The following is an 18,428-nucleotide window of genomic DNA, read 5'->3' on the forward strand; positions in this document are numbered from 1 at the left end:
ATGGTTTGAACAAAAGCATACAGTTCCTTGTATAGTAAATTGGCTTATGTTCTTGCAATAAAACTTCCTCCATTGGACACATGCTTTCTTTTCTTGCGATAAAATTTCCGTTTGCTCAATACATTGTCAATAGTCTCAGCATTTACTTGTCCTTGAAAAGTCTTAATATCTACTTTTGTTTTTTCTTTAAAGTAGGCTGATTTAATTTCTATACCCTAGCTTTCCCTTTTTTAAAACTTGGATTTCTCTTATCAATCCATGAACCAATCTTTACTCTTTGCTTCTTTATTCTCTTCAAGAGGGTTCTTTTCTATAAATCTAGGTTGCATGGCAATATCACTTACTATGTTATCTATGGATGCTTGATTCTTAGAAGACAACTTTTGTTTTTGATTAAGCAAAAACAGGTTTTGTGGGGACCCGAAACCCCTTACATCATAGTCCAAGGATAAAGCATTAAAGCATCAAGACCAGAACGAAGACATAAAGACAAAACAGGCTGCAACATATAGAAACAACACAGACCCAGCAGCCAAAGAAAAAACAGCGAAAAGCCAGCGAGGAGCTGGCAACTAAAAGACAACTTTTGTTGTTTGATGAGGCTTACTTGGATTTTCACCCTCAACTTCATGTTTTTTTTCCGAACTAGGCAACTCTTCTTCCAAGGATTTGTTTAATTTCTTTTCCCATCTTCCTTGCCACTTGATATCACCTTTTTGGTCAAATCTCTGATTTCTATGCCAGTGATAAGGTCCTGTTGACGTGTTTTTTATGACTACGTCGAACACAGAATAAAGTTGCCTAACGGTCACTTCACTCTCTCTTGATCAAAGTGCGATTGCATGCTAAGATTGCAAGAAGTTCAAACAATCGACTCCAAGGTTCCTTCAATGCGTGGACGTGACTCAGTTGGCTGATGTGATTGCTGGTAATCCAAGGGGCCTTACGTTTGCATCATTCTTTCACTTCTTTGTTGTGGCTGGAACTCCATCATCAGATATGACAATTCTGTGATGTTGCTGCTTCGAATGGACTAAAATGAACTGAAAGTAAAAGGGAAAGGGTTTAGAAGGATCTAAATCTACTCCTAAGGGCAGTGATAACAATGAATAGTGCTTTGGTCACCCCTTTATATAGGCCTTAGGCCATGATTACATGCAAAACCCTAATTAGGGTTTGCCCAAAAGATTCTCCACTCAAGATGCAACAAGGTGGGAATCTCCAATTAATAACCCATCATGCCCATATACAATTAATTCCATCCCATTACAATTAATTACATTCCAGAAGTGCCCACTATGCAATGAATGTACCTTCATGCAAAAATTGCCCATGATGCCATAAATGCACCATCGTCTTCTGAATGTGACGGCTGTATGCATGCAGAAGGACTTTGTCATAATGCCATAAATGTGATGGCTGCATGCAGAGAGATGCTTCATTAATTCAACGTCCGTTGACTTGACTACCACTTGGCAAGAAAACCTTGGAGAGAGAAAACTTCAGGAGAGAAGAATTTGATCCATGAAGAATTTTTCTTGAAGTTTCTCGAGCTCTCCTTGCTCTGGAGGAGATTTTCAACAATTCTCCACCATCTCCTATTTTTTAGGAATTTCCACAATTTTAGGGTTTTGGTCCAGGAGAGAGAGAATTCTCTCAGGTATCCATATCTTCAAAAATTTCTAAATTTGGAGGTCATTTGAGCCCTGAAAATGGATTTTTCAAATTTTTCCCTAGGGGGGGGAAATTTCTTGTTTAGTTCACCCCTGATTCCTTCCTTGCCTTAGAAATTTTATCTTCAATTCATCCTTGGGTGTGATTTCTTGTTGTGGAGGAATTCTCCTTTGGAAAGAAATTTGTTCCTTACCTTGAGGAAGGAAATTCTTCATGCCTTAGCCAATTTTCATGATTTCCAAGAACTATGCCCTGAAGGAAGAAATTTCAAACACTTAGTCAATTTTTCACCTTTCCTGGAATTTTGTCCTGAAGGAAGGAATTTCCAACACTTAGCCAATTTTTTTTACTTTCTTGGAATTTCTTCTTGGGCACAATTCCTCCCCGAGGAAGGAATTTTGACTTGGTGGAGGATTCAATGAAATTTGTGAATCCTCCATGCCTCCTTGGTTTTGGCGCTTGCCCTTCATCTTGTGCGGAATTTTGACTTGATGGAGGATTCAATGAAATTTGTGAATCCTCCATGCCTCCTTGGTTTTGGCGCCTGTCCTTCATCTTGGGCGGAATTTTGACTTGATGGAGGATTCAATGAAATTTGTGAATCCTCCATGAGCATCCTGGTTTGGCACCCTCTTCAGTACTTGGGCGCTACTCCTTCCTGAAGGAGGAATTCATCATTTTGTGCACTGTCCATGAGAGGACCATTTTGGCGCCTTTCTCCTTGTTAGGGCGCAAGTTTGCCTATGGGAAGAAATCCTCAACCTTTTCAATTCTCCTTGCACATTTCATTTTGGCGCCCTTCTTGGCCTTGGGCGAAAATTTCCCCTGAGGAGGGAATTCATTGTTTTGTTTGTTGTTCATGAGCACATGACTTTAGCGCCCTCCCTCAGGTCTAGGCGCTATTTCTCTCTGTGGAAGGAATTCATTCCTTGCCCCTCCTTCCTTGATCCCTCCAATTTGGCGCCTTCCAAACCCCTAGGGCGGATTTTCACCTTGGCTGAGGAATTTTGAACTTTCACTTTCTCCATGGCTCTTGCTATTTGGCGCCCTCCTAGGTGTTAGGGCAAAATTTCACACAGGTGATGGATTCTTGCAATTTATCCATTTCTCCTTGCCTCCTCCATTCTGGCGCCCATCCTTGGTCTAGGGCGGAATTTTCACTGGGGGAAGGAATTCATGGATTTGTGAATTGTCCATGAGAAGACCAATTTGGCGCCCAATCACTTGGGGCGGAATTTCGACTAGGGGAAGGATTTTTTTTTACTTTTTCCACCTCTCCTTGCCTTAGTGGATTTGGCACTCTACCCCATTCCTGGGCAAATTTTTACCTGGGCTGAGGATTCACAGACTGTGGCGGGAATTCCATGGTGCACCGACTTTGGCGCCTGTTTGTGGCTTAAGGCGAAATTCTTCACTGGTGGAGGATTCACGGAATTTCCATGCCATCCCCGGACACTTGGATTTAGCGCCCAACTGCATATCTGGGCGGAATTTTGACTATGTGGAGGAATTCACAACCTTTTTGTGAATCCTTGAGACCCTCTTTTTAGCGCCCAAGTCCACAGTTGGGCGGAATTTCACCACTGTGGAGGATTCATGAATTTCTAAAACATTTCTTGACTTGCCTCATCTAGCGCCCAATCATTTCCTTGGTCAGAATTTTCATTCCGGCATGGATTTTTTCTTCATTCCATCTTCCAGACTTAGAGCATTTTGACCTCCTTGTGATTTTGAAGTGTCTTCCTGAACCTTGGTGAATTTCTGAGCTTTCCATTTTAGTCATAGGCTTCCAGCACTTAACCAATTTCTGGCTTTCTCTGTCTGCTGTCAGACTCTCCGGAATTAGAAATATCTGCAAACGTCTGATCTTTGTTGCCTTATCTGACTGACCCTGCCAAACCAATTTCTGGCTTTCTCTGTTTGCTGTCAGACTCTCCGGAATTAGAAATATCTGCAAAAGTCTGATCTTTGTCGCCTTATCTGACTGACCCTGCCAGTATTGACTTTCCAAAAATAGAAACCTTCAAAGTGTCAGCGTTAGGCCCCTAGACAGGGTGCAAACATGACTTACTATAAATAGAAACATACTAAAAATAGAAATTACTAAAAATAGTAAGTTTGATTTTTGGCAAAATGACGACATTCCGGGACTCGGAAAAATCCTTAAAAAATAGGAACTTTCTAAAAATAGAAAGTTGCTCCGTTTTGGCTCAAATTTTATTGGGAGGCTCCTTGAAGGGTCTTGATTCTAGTCGTATGTTCTGTTTTTCCAAAAACCTAACAGAAACCCCTAAAATCTAGGACAAAAGGCAGAAACCCTAAAAAAGACAAAACAGGTCCTAGACTTAACCAAACTCGCCCAAACGAAGAGCAGACTTGATCAATATGACCCCCAAACACTTGCAAAGTAGAGAGACTGACAAGGCTGCCGCGAAAAGACCTAACAACAAAAATCTAAAAGACCGAGAGGGCCTAAAAAGTAGGGGGTCCCCATTCGCAATGGGGCGATGTGTGAAAACGTCACAACAGGTCCCAGAAAGAGGAATTTGCAGAACTATCCACAACAAATAAAGATTATTAACGTCACAACAAAGAATGATTTGTAACTTCTGCTTGCTGGAAACTTACAGGTGTTTATCTTGTTCTACATGAAATGAACAAATTGACAAAAACTAGAATGCAATTTATAATAGGATTATGTTTATAGTGGTTGCATGAACCAAAGATGAATACAACACAAAACAAGCACCACAAAAAAATTGATATTGAATTTATTAACTTGGAAACTGTAATGTGGGGAAAACCAGTGAGGAGTGGCAAATGCTCCGTTCCTCCACTTTGGCCAGGGTAGTTACAAAGATCTTAGATAGAGCATATAGAATAATCTTCTTATTGCTCCATTCAGTTAGCTACTCTGCACCAGAAAATCTTACTCCTCCAACCAGCTGAATTCTCCAACTTCCATTCTCATACTCTCATTCTACATATGGGCTTATACCTCCTATATATACCTTTTACTATGGGTGTCCTTTTGTGCACCAAAGTATCCCAAACACCACAGAATATGAAGAGACATCTCTCTTGCTGTTACTCTGTTTTCTTGTTCAAAATAGGTGAAACGGGCATGGGCAATAGAGATCAACTGCCATAGGCTTTAGAGCAAGAACACCATTGCACATACAATTGCTATGACACGTGCATAACTGCTTTGCAACAAATGGAATGGCCACAACACACAGAAATGGCACGACACATTCAAAACTACTTTGTCACAAATGTGATTGCCACCTTGCTAAATGTAATGGTTTTGTTTTTATTTAAAATAATCTCCATTATGTTCTAGTTGAATTATTTACTGTTGCATGGGATGAACTGTTTCCTGATTGTTATGAATCAAGAGTCCTTTGAGATCATACTTTGACCATATGCAGACGTAAGAAAAAAGCCTTGTCAAGAGTACCTCTTTTTGCATGTGTTTCAATTGTATCTATACGATGAGATGTTATTGCAAACAAAACCACTTTGAATTTGAGAGTATTTTTAGACTGAAAGTTAAAGGTTTTTTGTTCTTGGCTGAAACTTTGCATCTGATGAAGGTTAAAAGTTCAAAGCTATGCCACAATTCAGGCCAACTTTCTAGCACAAATATATTTAAGTATTTCCATGTAAAAGTCAATTTTTGTCAAACATATTGCCAAGCTATATTTATTCTAGCTATATTAGATGTAGGCCATAATTTTTCCAATTGGAAGTGTCCACTAAATACATATAGAGGATCATTTTATGGTCAATTTACTAAACAAAATGAAATTATTTTAAAAACTTGATGATATTATAACTCATGTAAATGATATCTCAAAAAAAATCTAAAAATACCCTTTTGTAGATTTTAAGTGTAGTTTTCAAAAATATAATTTATGTAATATTTTAATATTTGTTTATATTTATAAAAAATAAAAAATAGGTAATCTGTATTAAATTATAAGTTTGATTGTCTTGGCAAGAAAAAATACTAAAATTTATTTAAAAAAAAAGATACACTAAAGAAGAGATTCCATGTTGAGATGAGATAATTTTTAATCTATTTTTGGATAAATGTTAAGACAAAATTTACTTCCCATCAAAATAATTGTGTTTTTAATATATGCAGATTTTAATATTTATTTAATAATTTGTTTTTATCAAAATGGATAAAAATGAATCCATACACTAAAGTTTCAAGTTGTAAATACCAAAAAAAAAAAAAAAATTGGAGAAAATGATTTACCATAAAAGAGCAATGTACTGCTAAACATCATTTTTAGTATTTTATTAGCAACTAAATTATATTGTCAGTTTTAAGAAAAACTATATTCAAATAATTTTTCAATTTTTATAAAAAAATACAGTCATAAAATACACCAAAAAATCTTCGTTTCATTGCATTATATCATTTCAAAATCCAAAACATATATGCCATGTCTTTTGTACATATCTAGCTATCATTGCAGTCTATGAGATATTAGATTAATGTTGCTCATTTCCTTTATAAAAGTGTGACATGGCTCTAAACTTTTACCTATGAACTTGTTTTTGTTTGCATTTATTTTTCAGTTTGTTTTTAATTTATGCTTGTTTATATGATTTTTTTTTTTAAATGGGAAAATGCCATGAATTAATCTATATTTAGAGATGTCCATTAATATATTTCATAGATTTAATTAATTATGTAAAGATATTTGTTGCAGTTAATGAGGTTGGCAGACTTAATAGGATATGGGATGAACATTGAGAGAAGTCCATGCAATAGGTATACATTCATCCTTATTTTATCTTTACTAAGAATGCTTTTTATGTTTAGCAATTTCTATCTAGGGTTGGGGACCCTTTATACAAATTTATAAGAAGTTACTATCAGCCAAGGATGGATATTATATTTACCAAATCAGGACACCAAAATATGTGTGAATAATTAAACCTTGTTTGCCATCCAGGCTTAAGACACACACTCAACAGAGCTCTCCAATTCTGTTTTGGAATTGATTCTGACACAATTAAATGGGTATGAAAAAACACACAAATCTGATGATTGCACTCACCAATCTACATTTAACTACCACAAAATATCTTCACCTAGAAATGCGAAATTCCATGCAAGCTCCTAATGCTTTCATTATAATGATATATATTTACATCGATTTGTAATGAGTTATCCATATAATGAACAAGAAGAATTCAAAACTCCTTTCTCACATAAAGAAAAATGCAACCAGAGTTTTCAACTTGCCAATGCAGGGACACATATTCACATTGAAAAATCATAGAGGTTGAAAATATTTTGGATTTTTCATTACTGCTAATGAAGAAACCTGTTTCAAGTTTGAGTTTATAGAATTTAAAGCCTTTAGATTCCTAGGTTTAGCAAATTACGTAGGCTACATCCTGTAATGCCCCCTTCTTGCACTTAGTTTGGCTGCCTGTTAGCCTATTCTCAGGTTCCCATAGGCTAAGTGGAGTTGGTTAGGGGACTCAGTGTTCTGTGGAGAGCTCAAGCTGGTGATTTTTGCATGTTCCAGCAGATTTTTTATTTTTAGCATATGCTATTTTTAGTAAGTGCTATTTTGGGCACTTGGTCTCAGCTTAAGTTTCCTTTCAGTTTCAGAGTGAAGTGTTTTTGATTTCAGTGCCTTGGTGAGTTTCCTATGGTTAGAGGAATAATATTAATGATTTCACTTAAGTAGTTTTAAAAGTAACTTTTTAACTTAACTTTAAGTGATGAAGTGTTATAAAGTGACCCCCCAAAAGCTACACCTAGGAAAGGGGGCAAGACTTAAGTTGATTTAAGCTTATAATGTGGCCCCAAAAGTGGACACCAAGATGAGAGGTGGATTAAAATGCTTTTAAAAGATAAAGTGAGGGAGATCTATATAATTTCAAATTGGTGTTGCCCTAATTCTTCCTTCTTCCCTATAAATATGAGTTTTGGCTCTCATTTGAGCATTTTGAAATTGACAATTTAAGAGGATGCTGCTGGAATGAACTTAGAGAGTTCACTTGTTGCTGGTTGAGGACGAAAACCCTCTTTAGTGGTGCTGGTTGAGGTGGTGAAATATCCAACCTAGCTTGTTGGAGTTCATAAATAGAGATATTCAGTGTTTTGGCTTGTAGTTTGTTGTTTTGGGGTTTGAGGGTGATGAAGGTTTTCTAAGTATTTTCTTTAGGTCTATTTGATTCTTTTGGAGAGTTGTTCAAGTTTTCTTGCATATTTTTGGAGTTTTCCTTATGTTGGCCCTACCATCTTAGCTATCCAAAGTTTCACATTTTTGCTCATAAATCAAAAAATAAGGTGAATATTATTCTAGGCATATGGCAAATGATTTCCTATGGCTGGATGATGAAGAGTAATATCTAATATGTGGGTTTAAGTTGGTATCTGAATTTTCTGAGGCAAATTGCCCCTAGGATGGCCGTTCATCTCCTATAGCCACATGGGAAATTTTCTTACTCTAAATCTGCTGTTTATAGACACAGAGGTTTATAGTTCTGATTTTCACTTTGGTGTAGTTGGAAAATACTTGTGGTATTCAATGAAGGCATGTTGAAGTCACAAGTAGATTCTTGAATTAATTAATGACTATTTTTAGTGAGCACACTTCCAGGTCTGCACATAATCAGTTTAGTTTCATTTCTGATTTATGTAGCATGTATGTTGAAAGTTGATAATAAAGTGTTTGATTTAATGCAAATTTTAATATCTTACTCTATATGATGTGCTTTGTTATATTCATGAAATAGTGAATGAACTCTGAACTCAACAAAACTATTCACATTGGCATTCGAACTTGGAAACAACTTAATAAAAAGAAAAAACGAGGGCTGCATATTACACATCTGCAAAGTAAAAATAATGAAATTAAAATATTTATCTACAACAAAAATGAATTTAATAATGAGAACACAATTTGAGACATTTTTTCAACGATCTCTACCTCCTCTTGGCATTCATCCTGTGAGGACTAAACATGACAAATCTAGATGGGCTTGGTGGCCTTTGGAATCATCGTCATGCTTCTATGGCTGCAATTTTCTTATAATCCTGCATGATTGAAAAAATTCTTTCATTATCAGGTGTATATGGTATACCCTTTTATCTCTTGTACACAAGAAAAAGGAAACAAAGTATAGGACAAGAAATCAAGATATTTTTTCAATTATCCCAACCTCCTCTCTTGTGTTGAAATGAAGAGTAAAAGGCACAATGTAAATAAGAAAGAATATAGAACTTAATCTGATTATGATGTAATCAAGCCAATAAAGTTATATCAATGAAACAATGGATAAGCAATAAAAATTATATACTCATAAAATACAAATCATATCATTGGATATACATGGAGAAAACCTTGTAGGAAAAATATCCACCCCAAAAGACCTGTTGTGACCTTTTTCTCACATCGCCCCATTGCAAATGGGGACCCTCCCTTTTTTCTTGCTTTCTAGGGTTTTTGTTAGTGTCCCGTGGCCTTCCACTTTAGTTCTACTCAGTTTTGTCAAGCTTTGAACGGTTCGAGTCTTAAGGATTGAAAGTTAGTTTTTGCAAGACAAGTGATAATAGAGTCTAGACACCGTCAAAGTGCCTAGAAAGGCCAAAGGACGAAGAACGCAATTGATTTGAATGAATTCGGACAACTTTTTAGAAAGTTTGCTTTTTTTTGCTTTTCCTATTTTTAGCAAGTTTCGTTTTTGGCATTTTTAGCTTGATCTCTGGTATGGCCATTTTTATAAAGTTTTCCCTATTTTTTAGGGATGTCTTCTTTTTGCTTTTTGAGTGGGGACCTAGGGTTTGCACTGGTACCACTGACCTGCATCGATCGCGATTGAAAATTTTCAAGTTTTGACCCAAAAAGCTAAGTTCCTACATTTTAGGGGTCATGACGCTTCGGATGGGTTACCTGAGTATGGATTTCAAATACCATGTTATCTGGCTATAACTGAAGAAGTTATCAAATTTTAAAGGTTTTCCAAATATTTCTAAGTTTGGCTAATGGTTTTTAATGTTGTGACAGGAGCTTCTCAAAGTTCGCCCTCATGGAAGGAAAGCATGGTCATGGTCTCCGCAAAGTCCGCCCTCAAGGTGCACAAGTCATTCAAACTTCCGCCCTATGGATAATGAAGAAAGTCATGAACGTTGAAAAGTCCGCCCTCTTAAGATCATGGATCAAGTAAAGTCCGCCATATGCAACAGGAAGACTCCAAAGTCAGCCCAAGGTGAAGTAAAAGGTGCATAAGTCTCACAAAGTCCGCCCTACTTTACAATCAACAACACCTAATTTGGAAAAACTCTGCCCTCCTTGGTGCCTAGGAAGCAAAAAGTCTGCCCTCCAAGGTGAACTCCAAAAGTCCGCCCAAGCAAGTGTTATGAACTCCAAAAAGTCCGCCCTAAGGTAGGAAGCAAGTGAAAAGTGCATGAATTTGAAAAAGTCTACCTAAGGAGATGGTGAGTGGTAAGTAGTCAGAAGAAAGTCCGCCCTCCCACTTGAAAATAGAACAAGTCATTCAAAGTCCGCCATGAATGGAGAGTTAAGGTGTGAGGAAGTGAGAAAGTCTGCCTAGGTTGCAAGTGAAAGGTGCTCAAGATCAAGAAAGTCCGCCCTCCTTGGAGCTTAAAGATGAAGCAAAGTCTGCCCAAGGTGATGAGTGTAAGATGGTTCCTGAGTCATGAAAAGTCCGCCCTATGGTTAAGGCCTCAAGCATGTGATGGTTCCCAACACTCAAAAACTCCGCCCTACTTGGTGCCTAAGATGGACAAAGTCGGCCCTTGGTTGAATGTAAGGTACATAAGATCAGTAAAGTCCGCCCTCACCTTGGTTCTTGGAGTTGAGAAAGTCTGCCTAACCTGCATAAAGTTCCTAAACATCATAAAGTCCGCCTTCATAGAGCTCAGGATCAATAAAGTCAACCATGAGTAAGGTACATGCAGTTAGTAAAGTCAGCCTTGGAGGTATCGAGAAGTTTACCTTGAGGATAATGAGATATGGCTAAGTGTATGAAGTGGTGCCAAGAATCAGATCAAGTCTGCTCAAGAAGTAAAACATATGGTGCATGACATCAAGAAAGTTCGCCTAACCTGCAGGTCTATAGTGCTTAACTTCAGCAAAGTCCGCCCTACTGCAGATAAAAGGTTCCAAAGGTTTGAAAATCTCCGCCCTACTTGATGAAGTGCTAAGACTTGTTCCATGTGCTCAAGAAACTCCGCCCAAGGTGAATAGTTTGGTTCCAAGTGCTGTTCCATGAGTTTCAAAAACTCCGCCCTATGTTTGAAAGAGCTGTTCCATGAACTTCATAAAGTCCGCCCTTGGAAGTATTAATGAAGATGATTGTGTGGTGCCACAAACTCTCTAAACTTCGCCCCAAAAGATGAACAAGTGTGGTGTCATGAGTTAGTTGAAGTCCGCCTCACTGATGAAAGATCAAACAAACTCCAAAGTATGCCTTGAAAATGATCAGATCATGGTATGATTAGGTGTTAAGCTGAATGGGAGTTCAAGTTCAAGATGAAATGATCAGATTTTGGTTAAGTATGAATGAATATGAAGTATGGTACCTTGTCTTTTTCCACCAATCTTCCAAATTCCACCCTATGCTGGAGTGTGGTGCCTTGTTTAGTTCCCAACTTGAAATAAGTCCGCCCAAGAAAGATACTGTTGAGACATGGACCAGCTAGGGCTCGAACCTAGGACCAGCTAGGACTCGAACCTAGGACCTTCCATATGCTGCTGGAGTGCTCTACCACTGAGCTACTGGCCCCTCTTGGACCAGTCCATCGTCGGACCAGGTGTGGCTTATTTCCAACACCAACACCCCCCCTTAAGCCACACCTCTCGAGTGCTTGGGGCTCCTAGCCTGGACCTGGCTCTGATACCATGTTGAGACATGGACCAGCTAGGACTCGAACCTAGGACCTTCCATACACTGCTGGAGTGCTCTACCACTAAGCTATTGGCCCCTCTTGGACTAGTCCATTGTCGGTCTTGGTGTGGCTTATTTCCAACACCAACACAAACTTGCTAAAATGGAAGACAAGAAGATGATGACAGCATAATCTATCATCCAAGTTTGAACTGAGTGCAGATTTGGAAAGTTTTGAAAGAAGAATATAGAAGATTGAATTCAATTTGCAAACTAAAGATCAAATTAGAAACATTCTCTGCAGATTCAAAAGACTAGGGAAGGATTAGAAACAAGTTTTGAAGAGATTTTATGAGTTTCTAATTATAAAATTGAACCCTCATACAAATATTTCATTCACTCTCATTTTTACACATGAGGTTCGAATTTCTTGAGTAAGTTGAGAGCAATTAAGAGATGTTTTCTTCAGGTGAAGAATATTTTGAGAGAAGTTTTAAGAGTTTTGCAAGTTGAAAGAAGATTTTAAGTGTGATTCCAAGTATAAGTTTGAGATTTTCAACCATTTTCAACTAGTTCACATGCAGATTGAAGGAGATTCTTGACTGTTTTGAAGAGAAAATCCACATATTTTCTGAAAATTTGAAGGTGATAGGAGTAATCAAAGTCAAATTTCACTCCCAAACCTTCAAATCGGAGTGTTCACAGCTTGTTGAAAGCTAGAAGTGTTGAGGAAGTGGAGAATCAGAGCACACTTTGCCATCAAACCTTCAAAGCTTACACTCAAAATGAGGATTCTAATTTAATTTCTTTGGGTTTTGCAGGTTTTGGATGATGGCTGAACGTGATCACATCAATTCATATTTGTGAGGAGTTATCCAGAGCTTTTTACCTTCCTCCCGTGCAACATAAATTGGTAGCTGAAGGCGGGATCGTCACAGAAAACACAAATGGAGTTCAGGCCAAATTTAGAATTGAAGACAAATCCACAAGCAAAGTTCGTCCGAGCATAAAGATGGCCAAAATTTGGCTAAGTATGGGAAGAGCTATTATGGCGAAGGCCTAGAGGAATTCTTCTTTGAATCTCAAGGAATCATGAAAGAAAAGTCCTCAGACTTGATAAAAAGAATTTCAGACTTCTTGGGAAGTTTCATCCTACGGGAGCGATCGGGACAACTTCTTGAAGGATTTCATCTCCTGAAGAGTCAAAGACAAGCTCCCAATCAGGATCAGATGGTGACAAGAAGGAACAAATTTCCATACTTAGGCTATTTCTTCACACAAATTGGAGAATTTAGAAAAGACATCCAACACGCTGAGGTGGTGCCTCGTCATCTTCCAAGCAATCAGATTGTTCCGAGTCAGCATGTCTAGTTTCAATGAACTTGACCTATCCAGAAGCTTCTAGAAGGGCACACTTCACAATGCAACAACCTTCTATTTTTATTGTTGGTTCATATTTGGCAAGGACAAGTGTCCCAAATGTAATTTTTTCATTGGTCGAGGGGTAGTTAGTTTTGGGAAACCCTAATTAGGGTTTGTAACTTTCAATCTGGGCCCTTGATCACTGTTTGATCTCGGCCGTTCATTATTTTCTGAGAAACTATATAAGGCTCCCTCCTCTCATTTGGAGAGTGTGAGGTTTTTGATATATTGTTGCGTGAAGGTCATTTTTCAAATAATACATTGCATGTGCGCTTTCTCTTAAGGCTTTGTAATCTTTTTTATTTGAATGATTAGCATGGTTTCAATTTCCTCAACACATTAATTAGAAGTTAATTTAGATTTGCTTTCAAAGTTGTTACAATTGCATGAAGGATTTGATAAGTATTAATTGACGGTGTATCTCTGCTCATACTTTTGGTGAATGGATGATTTCCATTTCACTGTGCAAAGTTAGTCTGAGCCTATCCCCTGTGTATGCCAAAACTTCGATCATAAGCACAACCCATTGAAGATTGCACCCGCTTTGTGTAGTTGTCCTTCGTGTGGCGAAGCAAAGTGCGGTTTCCCGAGAACACCTAGTTAATACCATCTCCAGAGTTCATAGGTTTAGATCAGCTTTCTTAACCCTATCCCCTTTTCCCCTTTTTGAAAGTCTAAATCCCGGAAAACCCAAAAAAGAGAAAGAGCCTGAAATTGATAAATCTATCTTAGTCCAGAAGCTTGAAAGACATTCGTAAACATAAGTCCCCCTTGAAATTTTCAGCATACACTACCCAAGTAGCTATCCCACTAAAGTCGCTTGTTCGCACATATAGACCTTGGAATCAACAGTGATTTTTAAGGAGAGGATAGAATACCTTTGGGTATCTTATTCTAATGTTTGGTAGATGATAAAACGTACACCAACATAAAATGGCGCTAGAAGGAGGGCTGGATATTTTACAAGTGGAGAAATTCAGCTGGAGAGAATTAGTGTGAACTTTGAAATGCCAAATCGGAGATATGGCATTTCTCTTTTATGTCAAAAAATCCCAAAAAAGTGAAAACTTGAAAAACAATTAAAAAAAAATTAGAAAATGGAAAAAAAAAAAGAGATTTCTCTATAGATGGGCGTCTGTTCCATATTTCTTGCTGTCAGGACAGTCTCCTCATAGATATTGCTCAAATTCAAGAAAATTTGAATGCGCAATTGCACCCTAGGAATTTGTTTCGATTTGCCGTACCAGGGAGATGCCGGATTCGTGAAACAAACGTACATGATGAGGTCAATTGCTTGGCATTCTTGTCAAGGATAGAATTGGTTCTACAAGGAAATTTTTTCTTTTGGGATGTTCCAAAACCAGAATTGTGCATAAAGCCTGATGATGAGGGCAATGGAAATGATCCTTTCACAAGGTTCATACTTAGAATTCAAAATCAGATAGAACAAGGTAATGTCCACTTGAAGGGCGTGTTGCTTCCTCGTTGGTGTAGGATTTACAATGAACCACATTCAGAATTCACTTGTTGTATGTGTGAAGAGGCCATCAACCAAGCTAGAGGTCACTTAGGATCAAAGAAATAGGACTCGGACTCGGCTCGGACTTGGCAAGGCCGAATCCAACTCGGACTCGGGACTCGGAGTCAGACTCGGCTGGACTCGGAAAAGTGAAAAACTCAAGAAATTTAGAGATTTTTAAAGATTTAAAACTTGTTTCATGCACCCTTTATTGAATACACCTTAAAGACACAATAACATTATCAAACTCGGCTCATTTGATTACATACACAAGTATACATCAATCACATAAGCATAAATGCAAATTGTAGCTGAAGGAAATAACAAACATAAATATATAAATATTGTCAAATGTATACAATATTACAAAACTCATGGAATAAAAAATCCATGTCATCATATGATCATCATCAAATGTTCCACACAAATACCAAAGGTAAATACAACTACTAGCCTATGGCTCAGAGGAGCGTGCACCCTCTCGCCCTGGCCCCCTGTGAAGGCGTTTAAGGTAGGTCTTGGATGATTCAACAGCCATAGTCGCTCCCCGTGACACCATGCCATGCTCACCAACATCAGGAACAACTGTGTCACTCTCAGTATCTCCTGTCTCTGCTCGTGCTCTCTGCTCCTCCTCTGCCATGGCTACAGCCTCAGCCTCTATATCTACCTGGCCGATCCAATCAGTGTCATCATCGCTAAAGACAGCCGCAGGAATCGCAAGATCTGTCTGACTCTCATTGGCCCACTCTGCTTCAAGATCAACCTCATCTAGAATGATAGGAGAGATGTCAACTAACGCATTCTTTCTCATTCTCAGGCGGAGGTTGTAGTGAACAAAGACGAGATCATTCATCTTCTCCACAGATAATCTATTGCGCCTCTTGGAGTGTATGTGCTCAAACATACTCCAATTGCGCTCACAACCAGATGCGTTGCATGGCTGGCTCAAGATGAGAATGGCCAACTTTTGAATATTTGGTGTCATTGGGCCAAAAAAGCTCCACCAATGATTTGAGTTTGAAATGAGAAAAATAAATAAAATCAGTCTCACTCATGAACTCATTTAACAAGTTACAATATACAATAAAACTAAAATTAAACCTTACAATTTATTTTTACCTGGCATCATAGTTGTCCTACCATCTTTGGCGACAGGACGAGAGATGGTCTCCCCTTGTGCATCTGAGAACAACTGTAGCTCTCGAATAAGCTCTATCTGAGTAGTACCAGCAGGTGCCATCTTCTCCATGATCGAGTATAGCCCATTAAGGACCTCCACATCAGCCTTGAAAGAAGGGATAAAATGGAATGTCGGATTCAGATAATAGGTTGCTACATGGATGGGCCTATGAAGCTGATGATGCCATCTCCTATCAATGGTCTCCCAAATGGGACCATACTTGCTCTCATCTCCTCCATAGACAGATTTGATGCCCTCCTTCGCCCTATCCATGCCCTCATATATATAGCCCATTGCGGGCTTTTCTCCATCCGCAACTCGCAACAAATCCACCAAGGGCTTAACAAACTGCAAAATTGAAAATATTGTGTAATTTAGAAAAATGAGCAAATAAGAGAATACATATAATAAGTTATAAAACAAAGTTAAATTGTAGAATTTATAAAAAATTTACCTTCACTATCTCATCACAAGGGACCCAAAAGTCTCGCTCATCAAAAATGCAGTTTGCCATATCTTTCCCTGCAGGGGTGGCAGCATAGGATGAGGAAGACCACTCCTCACCAACAATCATACGTCTCAAGGCCGACTTAGAGCTAAGCATGGACTGCAATGTGATGAAGTTTGTGGAAAATCTTGTGATTCTTGGACGATGCAACTCATTTTGCTCTGTGTATTGTCTCATAAGAGCCAACACCCATGAATGATTATATACAAATTTGCACACATTTCTCGCCCTTTCTACACATCTCTTGACCCATGGGAGTTTTCCAATATCCTCCAACATGAGGTCAATGCAATGGGCAGCACATGGAATCCAAACTATAGATGGGCGCCTCTCCATCAATAGTCTACCTGCAGCAACATAATTTGTTGCATTGTAAATTGTAATTAATGGAGGTACAAAATAGTAATTAATTTGCAAACAAAATTAGTTTGTAATCAAAAGTTTACCCGCAGCAACATAATTTGCTGCATTGTCAGTCACCACCTGTACCACGTTCTCCTCACCCACCTCATCAATCACCTCTATCTGCTCACATAGGTAGGTGGCATTCTTGCAATGGGCGGAGGGATCAATGGACTTGATGAAAACGGTGCCCCCTGAAATAAAAAATAAAAATTAAAGACTATATGAAACTAAAATTAATAAATCACCTGTGGAAGAAACAAGAAAATTAAGGAGAGTTCTATTTCTCCTATCCGTCCAACCATCAGTCATGATGGTGCAACCTTTAGTGCTCCATATCTGGCGTTGTTCATCTGATTCATTCTTCACATCATCCACCAATTGAGACAAAATGGGTCCCCTCAAATCACTCTCAGTAGGGGCTTTGAACCCCGCCCCGCATATGGTAAGGGCATCAACCATTTCTTGCCAATAAGGAGACCTGCCACAAATAAATTCAATGAGATAAGTTAAGTATGTTCTATCATCTATGTACTATGTAGTATGTACGAGAAAAAATAAACCAAAGAGAATCAAAGTATAAAAATTAAAACAATCAAACATAAAAGTTATAAAACATTCACCTGGCTGTAAAGAATGGAATACTACTGTAGACCCAAAACCTGCCAACTACCATTTTAGCGGCATAATGGACCTCCTTGTTCCAACGCATGCCTTCAAGCGACTGTTGGGACCCGAGAGTAGTGTGAGGCACAAAGAAGGTATCCAACCTAGATTTACGAATCCTAGGTCCAATGCTAACACTCCCACTACAACTACTAGTGCTAGGAGCATGAGAAGTGGCGGTGGCACTGCCACTTACAGAAGTAGAAGCAGAAGCACCAACACAACCTAACTGTGTCCCTCTTCCTAAAGTTGCCTTTCTCCCAATGGCCACTCGATCCTCCTTTTGTTTTTTTTTCCTTTCAATTTCCTCAACCATTATATAACAATCACGTACGGCCTCAGGGAGTGCTTTTAGGCATGGTTCGGCATCATGTCCATGCACACCAAAAATATGGTATTTTAGTCTATATATACCTCCATGGAATATTGTTTTGCAAAATGTACATTTTGTTTGCCCCTTTCCTTGCCCTGGAAAATCCTCATGATATTTCCAATCAGGGTCCTTTCTAATGGGGGGTCTAGAAGTTGAAGTAGACATTGTAGGATAGTTTTGTGAAACTTGAAGTTGAGGCAAATAATAAAGTGAAGTTTGCTGCAATAAAACATAATAAATTTACAAACATACCAAAGATTTTGGAAGAAAATGTAAAACTTTCTAAATAAATGAATAGAAAATGGAATTTTTGCATACAAGAAACAAAAAATCTTCAAAAAAACAATCTTATATTTTACAACAAGCTTGAAATGAGCTGCAAACTCTTCCTATCCAACTCTTGATGCACCAAATCCAAACACAATGCAGCCCCAATGTGATAAATGGAAGTAATCTTGAACTTCATCCTTGCTGGTTTTTCTTCAATGCACCCTTGTTTTTCTTCACAACTCACTTTTCTCCTCGTATTTTTCCAAATGAATGAAATGAAGTTCACTTTTAGGGTTGGAGGATAAATAACATAAAATAAAGAAGTTAAAAATGTATAAAAAATGCTTTTTTCTTTTTGCCTTTTTGGGCCTTGCCGCCGGTCAAGTCCCAGGCATGGGACTCGCCGAGTTTTGCGAGTTTATGCCAAACTCGCCAACTTGGCGAGTCTGGCGATTTCGGCCTCTGGACTCGGACGAGTCCAAGTCCGAGCCCGCCAGACTTGGGGGGATGTCTCGTACTCGGA

General features: G+C 38.4%; 1 protein-coding gene across 1 annotated transcript in view; it reads left to right on the forward strand.

Annotated features, from left to right (window-relative positions):
* The window catches only part of LOC131062304 (trafficking protein particle complex II-specific subunit 130 homolog), a 206,542-nt gene that overhangs the window by 110,392 nt on the left and 77,722 nt on the right, over positions 1-18,428 (forward strand). Inside the window, exon 9 of the mRNA XM_057995932.2 lies at positions 6,402-6,463. Within this exon, the coding sequence (XP_057851915.2) occupies positions 6,402-6,463 (62 nt within the window). The remainder of the gene's footprint in view (positions 1-6,401; positions 6,464-18,428) is intronic.

This window comes from Cryptomeria japonica, chromosome 7 (assembly GCF_030272615.1).
Source record: "Cryptomeria japonica chromosome 7, Sugi_1.0, whole genome shotgun sequence".
Lineage (NCBI taxonomy): Eukaryota > Viridiplantae > Streptophyta > Pinopsida > Cupressales > Cupressaceae > Cryptomeria > Cryptomeria japonica.